We start from the raw sequence: 16985 nt of genomic DNA on the forward strand, positions 1-16985 counted from the left end.
CGGGAAGATTTTTATCCTGAATTGGACTTCTTGGCTTTTTTGTTCGGAGGATTTTTTAATTAAAAAAAAATTAAAAACAAAATTCATTTCTCACTTGTTGCTGCCCAGGATCGAACTGGGGACCTTTAGTGTGTAAGACTAACGTGATAACCACTACACCACAGCAACTTGTTGGTATGTTTAATATACTTATTTATATATTTATTAATATTTTAAATATACTGTTTTTTGAACTATAATTCACAAATATCAATATTTATGAAAATTTTCAATTATAACTTGATTGAATTATCTGGATCATTTTTCTTACAAATTTTATTTATGATGTCATTATAATATTTTTATAATGGAAGTTTTTCATTTTTGGTAAATAGTTTTTATTTTAATTGCATATCACATTTAATTAATTTTATTTCACAAAGGATTTCAAGTAAAGTAATATAATATAAAATAAAAATAATAAATAACTTGACGTATTTATTATTATTATTATTATATAATAGTTATATTTATTTATAAATAAAGTATTTAAATTAATTATACTTATTTAAATTTCGAAGTTTTCAAGAATATGACCCTTGAGAATAAACCAGCGCATCACCGACGTGCGGTAAGCTCTCTTTTAGTTGGGCTGTCGTTTTGAGGCCCAAAATCGGCCCATATTTCATTCTGTAATTTCGACGAGCCCATAAGCCCAATAACAAAACCTTCCTAAAACCTTGAAACTCCGCCCCTGTTGCGTTTATGGGTTCTCTGTCTCACTTGAAACAGTTCTCGTCTTCTTCTTCTTCTTCTTCGTTTTCTTCTTTCGAAGGCGAGATCTCCGCGGATCTCATCAATGGATCAGTTCTTTTCCAAAGCTTTAACACGCTATGCCCTAGCTGACCGATTTTACCATACGAATCGATTGAAAAAGGCGACTCTGTACGCGAAAATTAGTCCTCTGGGCGATCCTAACGTCAGTGTGGAGCCGGAGCTGGACGGCTGGGTTAAGGAGGGAAAGAAGGTCCGAATCGCTGAGCTTCAGAGAATCATTCATGACCTTCGCAAGCGTAAACGCTTCACACAAGCTCTTGAGGTTTGAGTTTTTCTTTCTTGAAATGTGGTATATTTTGGTTTGAGCTGTAGGATGTGTAGGAAGAAGTGAACTGTGAAAAAAGATGCATACAGTGAGAACTAAGTGTCTTTTGGATGAGCCTCCTTTTCAAAATGTGAATAGCTCAATCGCTAACTTCAAATCCTCAGGATTATGGAGAATGAAGTTATATTGACAGATATAGCTTGGGGAAATGGAAGGTACGCGGGTTTTCTATGCTAAAAAGTCAGAAAATACTTCTTTAGATTCTTTGATTCAATGAATTTGTTGAGTAACTTCATTAGTTCACATAATATGGACCTTCAGCCATGGAGTTATGTTGTTTCTCCCTTATTTAATCTGGAGTAACTCACTTATTTAAATCTGTGGATAATGATAGAATGACTATAGCATCATATGAGCTAGAAATGTGTGGATTTCAACAATTTATTGGGGGTGTTCTTTATAATTGATGATGGATGTAAATGCAGGTGTCCGAATGGATGAAGAAAACCGGTGTCTGCATATTTTCGCCAAGCGAACATGCGGTGCAATTGGACCTGATTGGCCGAGTTCGTGGATATCTTTCTGCCGAAAGCTATTTCAATCAGTTGAAGGAGCAAGACCAGACTGATAAGACATATGGTGCTCTCCTCAATTGCTACGTTCGGCAGCGGCAAGTTGAAAAATCCCTTTCCCATTTGCAAAAAATGAAAGAGATGGGCTTTGCAACTTCAGAGCTCACTTACAATGACATGATGTGCTTGTATACAAATGTTGGTCAGCATGACAAGGTCCCTGAGGTACTAGCAGAGATGAAAGAGAAAAATGTTTCTCCAGACAACTTCAGTTACAGAATCTGCATCAATTCGTATGGTGCGAGACGGGATCTTGAGGGGATGGAGAATGTATTAAAGGAGATGGAATCTCAACCTCATATAGTCATGGATTGGAACACTTATGCAGTAGTAGCTAACTTCTTTATAAAAGCGGATCTTGCTGATAAGGCGGTTGATGCCTTGAAAAAAGCAGAAGAGAGACTGAAGAGTAAAGATAGAATTGGCCATAACCATCTAATCTCGCTATACACAACGTTAGGAAACAAGGAGAAGGTGTTGAGATTGTGGAATCTGGATAAAACTGATACTACGAGATTCATCAATAGAGACTACATCACAATGCTTGAATCTCTGGTGAGACTGGGTGAACTTGAGGAAGCTGAAAAAGTGCTGAAAGAGTGGGAATCATCTGGGAATTGCTATGATTTTCGAGTTCCTAACACTGTCATTGTTGGGTATATTGACAAGGGAATGTGTGAGAGAGCCGAAGCCCTGCTCGAAGACTTGATGGAGAAGGGAAAGACTACCACACCAAACAGTTGGGGTGCTGTGGCTGTTCAATATATGGACAGGGGTGAGACTGAAAAATCTGTAGAGTGCATGAAGGCCGCCCTTACTCTAAATATGGATAAAGGATGGAAACCTAATCTACGTGTGATTACAGGCATATTGAATTGGCTTGGTGAAAACGCCAGCATTGAAGAAGTAGAAGCTTTTGTAGGCTCATTGAGGTCTGCGATTCCAGTGAACAGAGAGATGTATCATGCCTTGATGAAGGTTCATATAAGAGGTGGTAAAGAAGTACATGAGCTGTTAAATCAAATGAAGTCTGATAAAATAGATGAAGATGAAGAAACAAAGAAAATTCTTGGCACTGGGCAAGAAACAACTGAAGGAAGGTAAGAACATTTGCTGATTGTTTTCTTATTGAATCTTATTGTTGTTGTCAATCTGAACACCTGTTGCTTGGGTTTCAGTAATGCAAAATCTTATTTATCATCATGTTCTTCACATGAAAGGAGTAAAAGTAGGTGATGTTCACTTCCAATTTACTGATTGTATTTGGTGGTTTAATGAAGTGTTGGTGATTTGAGAGAAATGTGTTACATGCATAGATGATTTGGTATTTCGTGAACAGGGAAGAAAGAAGTTAAAATAGTGAATTCAATTAAGATTCTTTTTCTGGTATGTAGCTCCACAAGCTAGGAGCGCATCACCGGGGCGAAAACAAAGATTGGACCATCATCATGACCCTTTTCTTTCTTTTGTTTGTGTCCCGACTTCAGTTAAAAAGAGGCGTGTGTGTTTTTTTAAGGCTTATCCAGGGACTGCAGCTCTAGGGCATCCAATTCCTCTTCTTTCTTTTTCTTTTCTGCAGATCTCATATCGAGAGCAGCTTCTTCTTGTTCAGGGAAGTAAGATAAGTGAATGGAAATAAGAATTACTCTCGAGTATCAAGATTAAGTTGATCGTGTCTGATTCAATGAATTGTACAAATTTGGTGTGGAGGTGCGCACGAAAACTGAAACTTCTACGAAAAGCTTGAATTTGTTTGTTACAATCTAGATCAAAGAACCTAGAACTTGAAGCAGCTACGTGTTTCCTGTATTGTTTTAGTTCAGCTTGTCGTCAATATTTACATATATGAGATGTGATTCATTTGAGTTCAAACTAGATGGTGTACTCAGCTTGACATAGCTCACCACCTGAAATTGATATCTACTTTATAAAAGCAACTGTACAACCATAATTCATAGGACTCTCCTGATCATACTTCGCTACACGCCGATGTTTCCTCAAGGTCTCGAGTACATGTTCCTTGACAGCCCCTGTGCCCATTCCATGTATGATGAAAAGAACTGAATTTGGTCCTCTCGAAGCAATGGCCATATCAAGATGGTAAGAAGCTTCTTCTATTCGCATGCCACGTAAGTCAACCGTGTTCTTTGAAGTCTGCACAACGGCGCCATAAGACTCTCCATCTGAAGTACTGACCAATTCTCTGCTCCGTCCACCCTAAATTGTTAACAATGATTGTTAGATTTGCATCATTGTGTATGCATCACAGGACAAATAGTATTGGAGTAATAAAACTTCAGGGATGAAGAGAAGATACCTGTTTCTTAGAGTATGAAGAAGACTTGGCAGAAGCTGTCTTTTCACTATTTGAAAGAGCTTTGACGCTTCTTTTCTTCACTCGGGCCTTGATTTTACCATACTGCACAAGGATTGTTTCCTCATCATCAGACGTTTCAACAACAGTAGCTAACTTGTTCCCAAGACCAGTTACAAACACCTGCTCGCCCAACTGGGGTGTATAAGAACTTTTATTTGCAACAACGAGGCGGGAATTGTCGGTTGGAGGACAAGCTTCACAAATTGAAGCGATTTTGGATTCTCCCTCCCTAATCAATGAATTGAATTGATCAGCCCCAACAATTTTCAGTTTCTCTTCGAACTCCTGTACAACAGTGTTTATCTTGGACTTTATTGCCTCAGTTTCTTGTCGAGCTCTTTTGGTTTCAAGAGCAATAAGAGCTCTCTCACGCTTATCAAGATCTTCTGCCTCATCCCGAATCTGCATCAATGATTAAAGATAGAGATGAGCAACACCATAATGTGTTGGAATGCCATCGGTTCTGCATTCTTTTTAATGAGAAATAGTAAATCAATCGCCTGAAATCTTTTCAACTTTCTCCAATGGTATAATTTGTTGAAACCTTTCAAAAGTCCTTTCTAAATGTCACCAATGGCATAATGCAACAGGCAAAGCCACCTGAATTTTACTAGAAGCCAGTATACTTGAAATGATATTACTTTTTTCTAATAGATAGGACATAATTACATTTCTTTACAATTTTTTCCAGTTGGCTATGCAACCAATCGGGAATTTTAGTTCTCTAGATGCTGAAAAATGTATGAGATCCCATGTTGGTTGGAGAAGGGAACGAAACAATTTCTATAAGGGTGTGGAAACCTCTCCTCTTTGACAAGTTTTAAAACCTTGAGGGGGAGCTTTATGACAAGTTTTAAAACCTTGAGGGGGAGTTTTAAAACCTGGAAGGGAATCTTAAAACCTTAAGGGGAAGTCTAAAGGGAAAAGCCCCAAGGGAAAAGCCCCAAGAGGACAATATCTACTAGTAGTGAACTTGGGCTGTTACAAATAGTATCAGACCCAAACACCAGGCAGTGTGCCAGCAAAGACGGTGGACCTAAAGGGAGTGGATTGTGAGATAAGGAAGTGGATCGTGAGATCCTACATTGGTTGAAGAGGGAACGAAGCATTCCCTATAAAGATGTGGAAACCTCTTCCTAGTAGACGTGTTTTAAAACCTTGAGGAGAAGTCCAGAAGGGAAAGTCTAAAGAGGACAATATAGGAAAAGCCTAATATCTATTAGCGGTGGGTTTGGACTGTTACATCAGTTATCATGATCCACCCAACGAATGATGCACCCATTATTAGGTAAGAACTTTACCTTGATCACAGGGCTAATAAAACCAAGCAAAAGACCAATTGACCACATATTAAAGGTATTACTTAACAACATAAGGCGATAAGATACACAAGCTGCACACAAGATATGAATCAATTTGCCTCGTTATAAAGGCAGCAGATAAATGGAAGCCAGCACATTCACAAATTTCTAAAGCTTTACCTCGTTATAAAGTGCTGAAATTTCTGCATGAATTAAAGCAGCTTCCCTTCTTTGAGCTTCCAACTTATCTCTTTCCTCCATTAGTGATTTGAAGAGCAAACCTCTACGTTCATCCTGTCTTTCAGGTGTAAGACTCACCATCCATTTCTTTGCACGTTCTATTATGGCGGGATCAAATCCAATTGATTGAGCAATACTCAAAGCATTCGACTCTCCAGTACTACCCCAAAGGATCTTGTAGGTAGGTTTTAAAGTTTCGAGTGAAAATTCCACAGCAGCGTTCGTGAACGAAGAATCACTATCTTTTATGCGAGTCAAATCCGCATAATGAGTAGTCACAATAGCTAGATTAACACATTTCTTGAGATAATGCAAAATGCTGGTAGAGAGAGCCACACCTTCTGAAGGATCAGTTCCACTGCCAATTTCATCAATAAGGACTAGGGATTCATCCGAGGATACTTCTAATATTTTACAGATCCGCGAGATGTGCCCGCTAAAAGTCGAGAAATTTTGTTCTAGAGACTTCAATCAAGAAAACAATGTTAAAACTTATACTTAACTCAAAAAGCTGATAATCTATATGATTACAGTAAGAGGACTAGAGAATTCTACCTGGTGATCTCCAATGTCAGCTAGAACAAGATCAAACCATGGAAGTTTTGGGAGGTTCTTGGCAGGCAAGTACATGCCAGCCTTAGCCATAAGAGATGCTAGGCCAAGAGTCTTAATGGATGCAGTTTTACCTCCTGTATTAGGCCCTGAAATCACAACCACTCTAGTTTGACGCTTAATTTTAATGTCTATTGGCACTGGAAAATCAGTGACGCTTCCTGAAAAACCTTCACTATTGATTGCATTATCTCTCTTGTCAAATTGACCTACATTTGCAGAGGAAGATAAAACATTATCTGATGAACTTTTAAGAGCGTAGTTGAGCAGCAATGGGTTCTGAATAGCATCAATATCTACTGATAATGTATTGTCATTTATACTAGAATTTAAGCCTTCATACCCCTTGGGTGAGAAACATGGACAAACCCCACTCATCCATCGACCATAAGCAGCCCTGGCCAAAGCAAGATCAAGTTCAAGAATTCTATCCAACAAATATCTTATATGATTCTCTGACTCAGAGATTTCATTTGTAAGCATACTTAAAATGGCTATTTCCTCAGCCTTCTCCGAATTTGATAGCCTAACATCCATGTTGTTCAAATCCACTGCCTCCTTGGGTTCTATAAAGTATGTCGCACCAGAACTACTGGCGCTCAAGACAATGCCGCCTGGTACTAAATTCTTGTGAGTAGCCCTAACAGCAACACACATTCTAGCTCGGCGCTTTGTTATCAGAGGCCTATCAATCCCACCAGCCTGATATATCTTAGAGGATACTGCCTTTAAAAGAGAATCTAACTCTTCCATATTCCTCTTCTTCTCCAAACGAATCAGCTCCAAGTCCTCACTGGCTCTATCAAGAACAGTTGAGTAATTGCAATCGATACAAAACTCAATTTTTCTCTCCAATTCCACCAGGAAATCACAATTCTGAAGTATTTCAAGCAAGGGCATGAACCTAATCAATATAATTAGACAGAATAAATCGTATCAACTTCTACCCACAATTATATGTTCATGTTTCATTTCATCAACTAAACTTTTCAGTGACAGGAGAAAAGTGAACAAGGATTTCAACTCAGGGCTCAAGATGATCTGAATACTTCTCCTCATACGTCCAAGATCATTTTTCTATGTAAATAAGTATCATATAGTAGTTTTTCTTCAACCAGAAATAGCTCTATAGAAGTTTATCGAATCCCTAGACGAATGCCAATTAAATGAAAAACAAACGATGAAGAACAAATTTCACGAGAACATTACCTATCTGAAGAACGGCCATCACCAGCCAAAGCCTGCAGTTCCTCGAACAACTCCCTAGCAGCTTTCAGAGAACGTCGCACCGAACACAGTTCAGCAATAGTAAGCAATTTACCAGAAGTCGCCGAATTCAAAATTCCAGAGACATCTTCGATTCCTGAAAAATCCAACTGTCGAGAAATCACCACAGCTTCAGCAGCAGTCGTCTGATCCAGAAGCTTCTGGCTCTCCTCCTTCGTCCGACCGAAGCGTATGTTAGCGTTGTGAGCTACGTCAAATCCCATGGAAGTCGACGTAAAAGTGGAGAGTTGCTTACAGATAGAACTCCATTCTAGAACCCTGAGGGTTTCGTTCTGGAGGGCCTGTGAAGTAGAGATTCGAACGGACACGGATTCATGAGTGCCGGAGAGTGAGAAAGCGGGCCTGAGAACTCTGGCAAAGATTCGAGGAGTTTTTCTAATGGAGATGAAGCTGTAGCTGATCTCCATGGGAAGGAGAAGAAAATGGAAGGATTAAGTGGGCGAGTGAAAATCGGATTTTAAAGAAGACAGCTTATCCACTTCAATCGTTGAGCTCTCTCCATTGGCGTTGGTTTCAACGGCTTTCAATCTAGACTTCTTTTTTTTTTTTAAATAAATTTTTTGCCTTTTCATTTATTTAGTACTAAAAAAAAAAAAAAAAAACTACTAGATACATATCGTCAATATTATCCTTTTTGAATTTTTCCTTTCGATTTTTCGTTCAAAGTTTTTCCCTTTCGGGCTTCCCCTCAAGTGCAAGGGAGAACAAATATTATCCTCTTTGGGCTTTTCTTTTCCGACTTTCATTCAAGTTTTTTTCCCTTTTGGGCTTTCCTTCAAGTGCTAGGGAGAGGTTTCCACGTAAGAAATGTTTCGTTCCCCTCTCCAATCAATGTGGGATCTTACAATCCACCCCATTGGGGGCCTGACATCCTCGCTAGCACACTGCCCCGTTTTTTTCCCTTCTGGGCTTTCCTTCAAGTGCTAGGGAGAGGTTTCCACGTAAGAAATGTTTCGTTCCCCTCTCCAATCAATGTGGGATCTTACAATCCACCCCATTGGGGCCTGACATCCTCGCTAGCACACTGCCCCGTTTTTTTCCCTTTTGGGCTTCCCCTCAAGTGCTAGGGAGAGGTTTCCACGTAAGAAATGTTTTGTTCCCCTCTCCAATCAATGTGGGATCTCACAATCCACCCCATTGGAGACCCGACATCCTCACTAGCACACTACCTGATTTCTAGCTTTTATACCATTTGTAAAAATCCAAGCTCACTGCTAGAGATATTGTCCTCTTTGGACTTTCTTCTTGCTAACCAATATAGGATATCACAATATTAGCATAGAAATTTTTGTTCCGAAATTCTAAGTTAAGGAAGTTGATCCACACGATTACGTACAAATAAATATCAATTCACATTAGAAAATAGAGAGATCGACGTGTTCGAGGTTAACGCTTCTTTAATGTAAACATTTTAAGATTGATTCCCATCTCGACCATTCAATTCTAGTCCTCGAAAAAAAAAAAAAAAAGGAAGATGATAGTTTCTCATTACTCATTAGCTAAGAGCATAATGGTCATAACCGAAATGGTAAAGGAGATGAACTTCAAGACTAGCATAAAGGTGACATTATTTGTCTTGCTAAGCAAGAAAGAAATAAGGGAATCCTTGCAAAGTAGGCACTAAAAACCATGGCCTTTAGGAGTACCATACATCAGTTGGATCAAATTTGGTCAAGTAACCGATCTCCCAACGAAGAGTGCAGTTCCAACATCCTACAGCTGATCTTATTATATAAATGAAGAAGTCTTGCAAAGATATGATTACCCTTCTTCATGCTCTATAACAAACTACTTCTAGAAAATCTGAACTTTTATTCTTTACATCATAAGCGCTTGAAAAGTACTAATGGAGCCATAGCATAGAGCATGAAGATTAATGTGCAAGGATTGGAGTGCCACAGGCAGCGGGAGCGTGCTTGTCTTCATAGACGAGTTGTCCCCTTACGAAAGTGGCCAAAACCTTTCCGGACAGTTTCATTCCCATATAGGCTGAAATGCTCTATGTTGAAAGAATGACAAAAAGTGACACTAAGTTAGCATAACTTCATAACAAGCAAACTCGAACTTTTTTGCAATAGAAAACGCATGATAAATGCTGGCCTATATGGTAGAGAAAGGAGAATTTTGTTTCATACGGAAAACTTTCATCTAAAAGATTCTGTCCATGGAGTATGTGCAGTTTATACTTGATGTATCTGAATCTATGGAGTTAAAATGCTGGAGATATGATTCAGACGGGAGAATTGGAACTTGAAACAATCAAAGATGGATATATGAAATAGAAGACCAGACTTACGGGATGTTTAATGTGTATAGGAAACTTGTCATCGACGTCAAATTCCTCATCTGGTGCCCATGCAACAATATCCGCATGCTTTCCAATAGCAATAGCTCCCTGTAAGATGAAAACAATATTTTCTCATCTTCGGAACAATTTCATTGATGAATGAAATAAAACGGAGTGTGACATCCAACACCTAAAGATAAAGATGTACTACAAAATAGTCCGATCAGAAATTAAAGAAGATAAACTGTAAGTAGAAAATGAATGCATAGCATGAAAGTGCGGATAAAGAATCCTAAAAAATCTTCCATTTCATTCACTCCAAAGAAACCATATGGCTGTTTAGTGCAAACCATAAAACCTTATTCACTCCATGGAAAGGATGTCCCACAAATTTGGAGGCAAGAAAATCACAACTGTTATTAGGCAGTGTCAAAGAGTAACCAAATGCAAGAAGGCTTACATTCCAATAACAAGTAGCAAAGGGGCAATGCCCAAAAAGAATAAAAAAGGAAAATATAATATTTGACTTGAAGGTGCAATTGAACTTGCTATAATGTTTGTATTTGTACATGTATATGCAATCCTCCTACCACTCATGAAAACAGAACAAGTTATTTAAGCTATTTATTGTGATAAAACTCACTATAGATTCAAAATGCAACAAGCTCGCGAAGAAGACAATGAAATTATCCCAATCTACTCAGCCAAAAAGTCGGAATGTAAAAATTGATACTAGAAGTTGTAAAAATATTGTGACCTTTAAGTCCAGGCCAGCAAGCTTGGCAGGCCGCTCACTCCACCACAAAGCAAGTTGCTCTATTGTTACTCCACGTTTCTTTGCATGTGACCACGTTGCAGAAAGATCAAACTGCAAATTCTCAAGAAGAATTGATGTTAATATTGGTTACTTGATTGACAGTTAAATTTATTGTCTATGCATCTATCAAAGCACTACCACAAGGAATTCAAGTCTTTCCTTCAGTTTGTATCATATGGGACCAACCCCATTTCAGTAGATATTCCACACGGAGCCAAATTATATAATTCGCCTACAATTTCAAATATCTCTCAAAGGAGGTCAACATATCTTAAATGGAAAGTAGTTATTAAGGGCATGGATATAAAAATGTGTGACAACCTAACTATCCAAATCCGAATAGAAAGACTGTTTGTCAAAATCAGCTAAAAGCTTATTTTTAATCGAATTCAAGTATAATTTTCAAGTGTGCAAATCAGCAGATGGTAGGGGAATCAATAATAAATATCGATTCTCAACCTGCAAAGATGATATGCCGCCCCAAGCCTTCAAGAAGTCCCCAGAATCAAGTAGCTTTAGTTCTGGCAAAGTTGGGGAATGATCAGAACTTAACATGTCAATATGTCCTTCCTGTAATGTTAAAATGAAACAAGTGCAACTTTAGAGAAAATTAATGGGATTCTATAGCAAGCAAGATCTATGGAAACACCGACCATTAGAGCTTCCCATAGTTTTTCTTTGTTGGCTTTATCACGAATTGGTGGAGCACACTTGAAACGGGTATCTCCATCTTTTATATCTTCCTCTGAGAAAGCTAGATAGTGGGTGCATGTCTCAACAGATACACTATCACCGTGCCTTTTTGCTTCCTGTGAAAAGAAGTGAATAACATTTTTCGTGCTTTTCCTTTTCCAGCTACTCAAGGCAGGTAGACTAGCTATTGAACGCAGTAGCATAGTACAAAATATATCGAATCCAATTGAACTACATTTGGATTCCCAGCGTCACAGGGAAGACCACCAGACAACAATAACGAAAAGCATTGCAAAATGGACAAACCAAAATTTCCTTCCAGAGTGACAACGTATGGGTATGTTGAATGGCTTAATAAAATGTTATGTGCCCAATAGAGGTAGGGGACATGCATACATTTGAAATAATAAAAAGTACCTTAATAAGGTCTAAGGTAGAGCCTGAATCAGACAAGTGAGCAACGTGAAGATGAGCTCCTTCTGCCGGGCCACCAGGCCTTGTATTCTTTGTCACCGTTAAAAGCTCTCTAACAGCTGCCTCTTCCCTATTTAATGATACAAGAGAAAAATGGTAGCAAGAAATAGAGTTTACACAAATCAAAATGAAAAAAAAAAAAAAAGATTTTTTAAAACATATTTTAATTTGTATTTTGTAAGATGGTAACATGTGATACAAATTTGTTATCAACCTATAGATAGGGAAGACTCATGGGTTTGGAATCTAGACAATGGAGACTCTTATGGTCAGCAATCTCTCAGTGGAAGCATCATCAAACTGTCCTGACTTGTACAAAGGAAGGATTTCTATCCGGAAAAAAAATATCAGGTTCCTCCTTTTGAACTCAGCCACACTTGCCTAAACACCCTAGACCGGTTACAAAAAAAAAGTCCCTAGATGGCTCTATCTTCTCTATGCTACAATCAGTGTACGACAAATAGTGAGCTCCAGAAACATATCCTCATCCATTGCCTTTTGGCTTGGAAGATTTGATCCAATTTCCTCACGGCCTTTTGTTAAAATTGACTGTCCCTTTTGAGGTGCAAAATGGTAGTCTCTAATTTTAATTTACCATCCATTCAAGCTTGAGAAGAAGACTATTTGGCTACTGATCAATAGATCTTTCATATGAGTTGTTGGAATGAAAAAAATGCAAGAACATTCAGTCGAAGTTATATTTGAAGACATCATCATTTTTTTTTTTTTTTGGCTTTATACTGGAGCAAACATGTCCCTCCTTCATATTCAATATGTTTTTTTATAACTTCATTAGGATGGGATTTTGTCCCTTTTTAAAAAAATCATACCATCAATGAAATTGTTTCCTATCCAAAAAAATATATATTTGCAAAGATTCTTTTTAAAATAGCAAAGAATATTGGGAAATGTTGCATTTTGAAGTCTCCCTTTAAAGCACTTTTTCAAAAGCATGCTGTAACTACAATTCTTTCTTAATTGATGCAATTAAGAGGAATATATCATATTATTCCTTCAGCTTTGTCAGGGTTGAATTCTTTTCATCACTAATTATAACTTTCAGTTTTATAAGGGAATTTAAGTTTAATATTAATAAAAGAAAAGGGAGTTACTGTTTTATGGAGACATAACTAAGGAATTAGAACCAACAATGTAAAATGCAAATACATCTACATGTTTTAGTGAATTTGATACATATCAATAATAATGTTCAAGTCCCCACTCCCCAATGTTGTACTAAATGGGGAAAAAATGGAAAATAGATAATTAAATTCTTAGATTATATCAAACTGAAAACCATGGAAGAATTTGAGAAGTTTTGATATCTTACCATGAAGGTGGTCTGGTGGCAAGATAAGTTAAGTAAGAACGAGGGTCATCTTGCATATCTTCAAGTTGCGTCGAGCTTGGCGAACTTGGTTGAACCTCTGAATGTACAAGCAAAGGCCTTTTGTATTTCGCCAGCACTGACAATCCCTCCTAATGGGCATATATTTCCATCATACGGTAGTGTTACTTTAGCAGACAAAAATAGAAGTATTAATTCATTCTTGCTGATAAAACAGCTGATATGAACTTTGCAACTTAAATCAACGCAAACCTTGATATGAGTAATATTTGTCATAGGAAAATCATTGATCCCAGAAGGACACATAAACGACTGCAAAACAATACCAGAAAAAAATGTTATGGGGAAGAAAATTGTCAAAGTAATATTGATTTTCTGCGAACATCAAGCTAGTTATATAAGACAGCTGAATATCATAAAAGTGGTCTGAGGGTATCCTTGACAAAAAGGACCGTCTATCGAAGGAAACCCCTCACTAGGAGAACACTTATTGCTACATGAGGAATTTTCCCGATGAGAAAATTTGGGATAACTCAGAGTAGCAAGACATTTATCACTCTCCACCAGTTCGACATTGCCATTTTACTAAATAAACGGATAAAAAATCTTTTCACCCACCACATAGTAGTAAATATGAAAACTATAGATTAATAAGATCTAGAATAGAAGTGCTCCACTTTGAATTAACACAAGGAGTTGCCACTCATGTGCATTCCATTAGGCTAAGATGTAAGCACCAAATTTTATACAGAGAAATTATCAAGAAGTACCTTTAGGCCAAGAGCGCCTGCACTTAGGAGACGTTCCAGAGCAGTTGCATTGAAAGCATTCTCAGGAACCAGACCTCCCCAGAAGCCTTCAATTAATAGAATGAAATTAGTCCTCGAACTAGAAAAAATTGAGTTAGAAAAGTAAACTTTTGAGTATACCAAGGTCAACATAAATTCTTCCTTCAGCAGCCTTAATCTGTTAATGGAGTAAGACACGTTAGTAGAAAGTAGAAGGGCATTAAATTAAGCCGAAAGCGAACATGAACAAATTTATAAATGTTTATGCTGTGCGAGAAAAGATGATTTGATCAATGACTTTACAATGATCATTGAAATATTTCCAGAAAACCATTCAAAAATAAACCTTGAGTTTTAGTGTTTCTTCAGACACAGTAGATGGAAAATTGTTTAAAGGCATGTCAACTAGCGTAGTTACGCCACCTGTACGAATATATCAATATCAGTTCCTTGGGTTGTTCATCTGGACTAAAGTAAAGTTCATATACAAAAAAAATTATAATAATGATAAAAAGATAAAGACTTAGAAAAGTTACTGCACTAGAATATTCTCAATTTAACAGAAACAAGTCTACATGGTTAGAATCCATAAACATTGAGTTGAAACTTAAAAAAGATGTACGTTCTGTTGGTAGATGATGAAGTCATCCATGGTACATCCATTCCTTCTAATTTCCCAAATATGAAGACAAATGAAGAATGACAAGGGACAAAATACCAGCAGCTGCAGCTTTTGTTCCGGAAGGAAACCCTTCCCACTCAGATCGTCCAGGATCATCAAGATGAACATGGCTGCCAAGAAAGAACTCAATAGCATTATTGATAAGGTTCCCTCCAAAGACTTGGATCACGTACACTGGAGAAAATCCCCATCAAATAAAGCGAACTAATTCAAGGAGATGTATAGACCTAATGTTATTCTAGGAAGCAGTTCCAGTCAAGTGGTCATCAGATTTCAAATTCTCGTCAATTTAAAGCTAAAAATAATTCACGACAGTATGATCATCATAGAAATTAAAATTTCCAACTACACATACGGAATCTAACCTCCTAGCACAAATTCTATCGAATCAATTTATGTCCTGGGAAAATACATAATGGACTAATTACGACCAATAACATTTATATTCAACAATAAGAGAAGGCAGAGGACCAAAATGATTTTTTAAGTCTTACATGTCAACCAAGCCAGGGAATACAACAGCATCTGAGTAATCAACTACATGTGCACCCATAATCTTCCCATGCCTTTCTTCTTCCTTAACAATGGATACAATCTTCCCTTCATTTATCTCAACTGCCCAATTAAGCATTTGATAAAGAAATCCAATAAGATAATCTAGAAAAGCAAGATACAAAGCCACGAACGAACTGATGATGAAACACCTTCTGATTAGTTACTAATAATTTGATTTGTCAAAGAGAAATTATATACTTAAATGTAATATAGAGTGTGAACAAGATGGTCAATGTGAGGGCGCTCAGAGTAGACCAAAGCCATGTCTATGAGAGTCAAACATAACCAGAACGGACTCAGTACGATAATGCTTTTCTTTGTGAACCTAAGCATTAAGTAGTGTACTGACCAGCACCAGAAATGACTCCTTGTGGCGTAACAATGCGCTTGCTTGTTATCCAATAGTGCTTGTAAGGAAGCAGACTGCATTTATTCTGAGAAGGTTGAAACCAAAATGCAAATTCTATCACATAACAGACAAAATTATCATCCAGTGATTTTGATTGCAGCATAGAGTTAACAACTTTCATACAATTGATGTACATGCCCCGAACACATCTCGTTCATCTTATGATGAATTGTTTCAATTATGAATTGTCATTTGATACCATGTAAATTAGCAATATACTTCGAACTTAAGCTGCTAGGATAGAACTCAATTAATATATTATTCTCAAAATGACAAAAACTCGATGATTGAAATTAAACTCCAATACCAGATCCCTAACGAAATTCATTCTGGTTTAGAAATTTCAAGAAATAAAAAGAAAAATAATCACACTGGAACCAATCTTCAAAACTTATGAAACCGAGTTCTTCGATTTCCGTCTACCTGCCTTTGCAGAGATCACTGGATGGTAGACGATACACAAAGTGGAAGATAACAAATGAGACACAAAAGAAAAATACAGGAAAATACGGATTAGAAGTCGTTGAAGCTTACTTCGGATAAATGCTGTAAGTAAAAAACTACGAAAATGGAAGCGATCACAGTTAGTAGAGGTAACAACTTCCACTGCAGCAAATTCATCGTTCTTATCTCCCTCGCTCGTACTCAATAAGGCGAGTGGATTCAATGTTCATCTAGTAGTTCGGAATTTGAATTATCTCACCGGCGCCGGCTTCTCACCTGGGAATTCACCTCATCGGCTGACCATTAATGGAAACTGAACCAGTCGCTATCGCTAATCTCAAGATAAAGTCGAATAATCATAGCATAATGAAATGGTAAATTAACAAATACTTTTTTCAAAGGGTGACGTCCTTAAACTCTAAATTAAAAATTAATTTTTTTTAAGGATATGTTTTAAATAAATTATTTGCTATTTCTATCTAAAATTAAATTTTTTTTTTTAACTTTTTATGAAATTTTTACAAATTTATAAATATTTTTTACATAAAATACGAAGTTATATATATTATTTAGTCATAATAAAATTATTCAATTTATTGCTTTTTTTAATTAATATTTTTTTTGCGACTCTTTAATCTCTTAATTAATAATATATATGAAATTAAATATATGCGCCCATTTTTGTTAACTATTCATATAATTTTCCAATTTTCCATTTATTTCTTTAGTGGTTTTAATACAAAAAGTAATTCTAAACTTATAATCTTTAATGACTTAATTAATTCAACTTATTGTTACTTAATCTGCACAATATATTTAATATTTAGGGATGGTAAAAATTAATTGAGAATTAATTAAAAAAATTTATTTTTTGAATTTATTTAAGAATCTAAATATTAAATATTAAAATATTTAATATTTAATATTTAGATTAAAATAAAAATTAATAAATATAAAA

The 16985-nt window shown here is 36.7% G+C and overlaps 3 protein-coding genes and 1 non-coding gene across 6 annotated transcripts; 1 reads left to right on the top strand and 3 right to left on the bottom strand.

Annotated features, from left to right (window-relative positions):
* Positions 1 to 95: 95 nt before the first annotated feature.
* Positions 96 to 168, bottom strand: TRNAV-UAC. Its single transcript has one exon. It is a non-coding gene; the product is annotated as a tRNA-Val (tRNA).
* A 558-nt stretch (positions 169 to 726) lies between these two features.
* LOC111490120 (pentatricopeptide repeat-containing protein At4g21705, mitochondrial) lies at positions 727 to 3588 on the top strand. 3 transcript variants are annotated; one of them, XM_023138619.1, is made up of 4 exons: positions 987 to 1078; positions 1246 to 1296; positions 1567 to 2813; positions 3293 to 3588. In XM_023138619.1, exons 3-4 carry the CDS (start codon positions 1579 to 1581, stop codon positions 3336 to 3338), a joined length of 1281 nt encoding a protein of 426 aa, XP_022994387.1. In that variant the 5' UTR covers positions 987 to 1078; positions 1246 to 1296; positions 1567 to 1578; the 3' UTR covers positions 3339 to 3588. The 3 variants fall into 3 exon arrangements, with proteins under 3 accessions (XP_022994385.1, XP_022994386.1, XP_022994387.1); XM_023138617.1 differs by lacking the exon at positions 1246 to 1296 and having other exon boundaries at positions 727 to 1078; XM_023138618.1 differs by having other exon boundaries at positions 975 to 1296.
* On the bottom strand, positions 3462 to 8047 carry LOC111490087 (endonuclease MutS2). The gene is made up of 5 exons (XM_023138565.1): positions 7453 to 8047; positions 6187 to 7147; positions 5572 to 6096; positions 4031 to 4492; positions 3462 to 3930 (listed from the first exon to the last, which is right to left on the bottom strand). Exons 1-5 carry the CDS (start codon positions 7935 to 7937, stop codon positions 3634 to 3636), a joined length of 2730 nt encoding a protein of 909 aa, XP_022994333.1. The 5' UTR covers positions 7938 to 8047; the 3' UTR covers positions 3462 to 3633.
* A 1021-nt stretch (positions 8048 to 9068) lies between these two features.
* On the bottom strand, positions 9069 to 16401 carry LOC111490122 (allantoinase). Its single transcript, XM_023138622.1, has 15 exons — positions 16118 to 16401; positions 15524 to 15608; positions 15114 to 15234; positions 14656 to 14729; positions 14284 to 14360; positions 14079 to 14115; positions 13920 to 14005; positions 13402 to 13461; positions 13132 to 13280; positions 11745 to 11871; positions 11288 to 11443; positions 11094 to 11204; positions 10575 to 10685; positions 9827 to 9925; positions 9069 to 9529 (listed from the first exon to the last, which is right to left on the bottom strand). Exons 1-15 carry the CDS (start codon positions 16202 to 16204, stop codon positions 9404 to 9406), a joined length of 1506 nt encoding a protein of 501 aa, XP_022994390.1. The 5' UTR covers positions 16205 to 16401; the 3' UTR covers positions 9069 to 9403.
* Positions 16402 to 16985: the final 584 nt, after the last annotated feature.

Source organism: Cucurbita maxima, unplaced genomic scaffold, assembly GCF_002738345.1.
Source record: "Cucurbita maxima cultivar Rimu unplaced genomic scaffold, Cmax_1.0 Cma_Scf00015, whole genome shotgun sequence".
Lineage (NCBI taxonomy): Eukaryota > Viridiplantae > Streptophyta > Magnoliopsida > Cucurbitales > Cucurbitaceae > Cucurbita > Cucurbita maxima.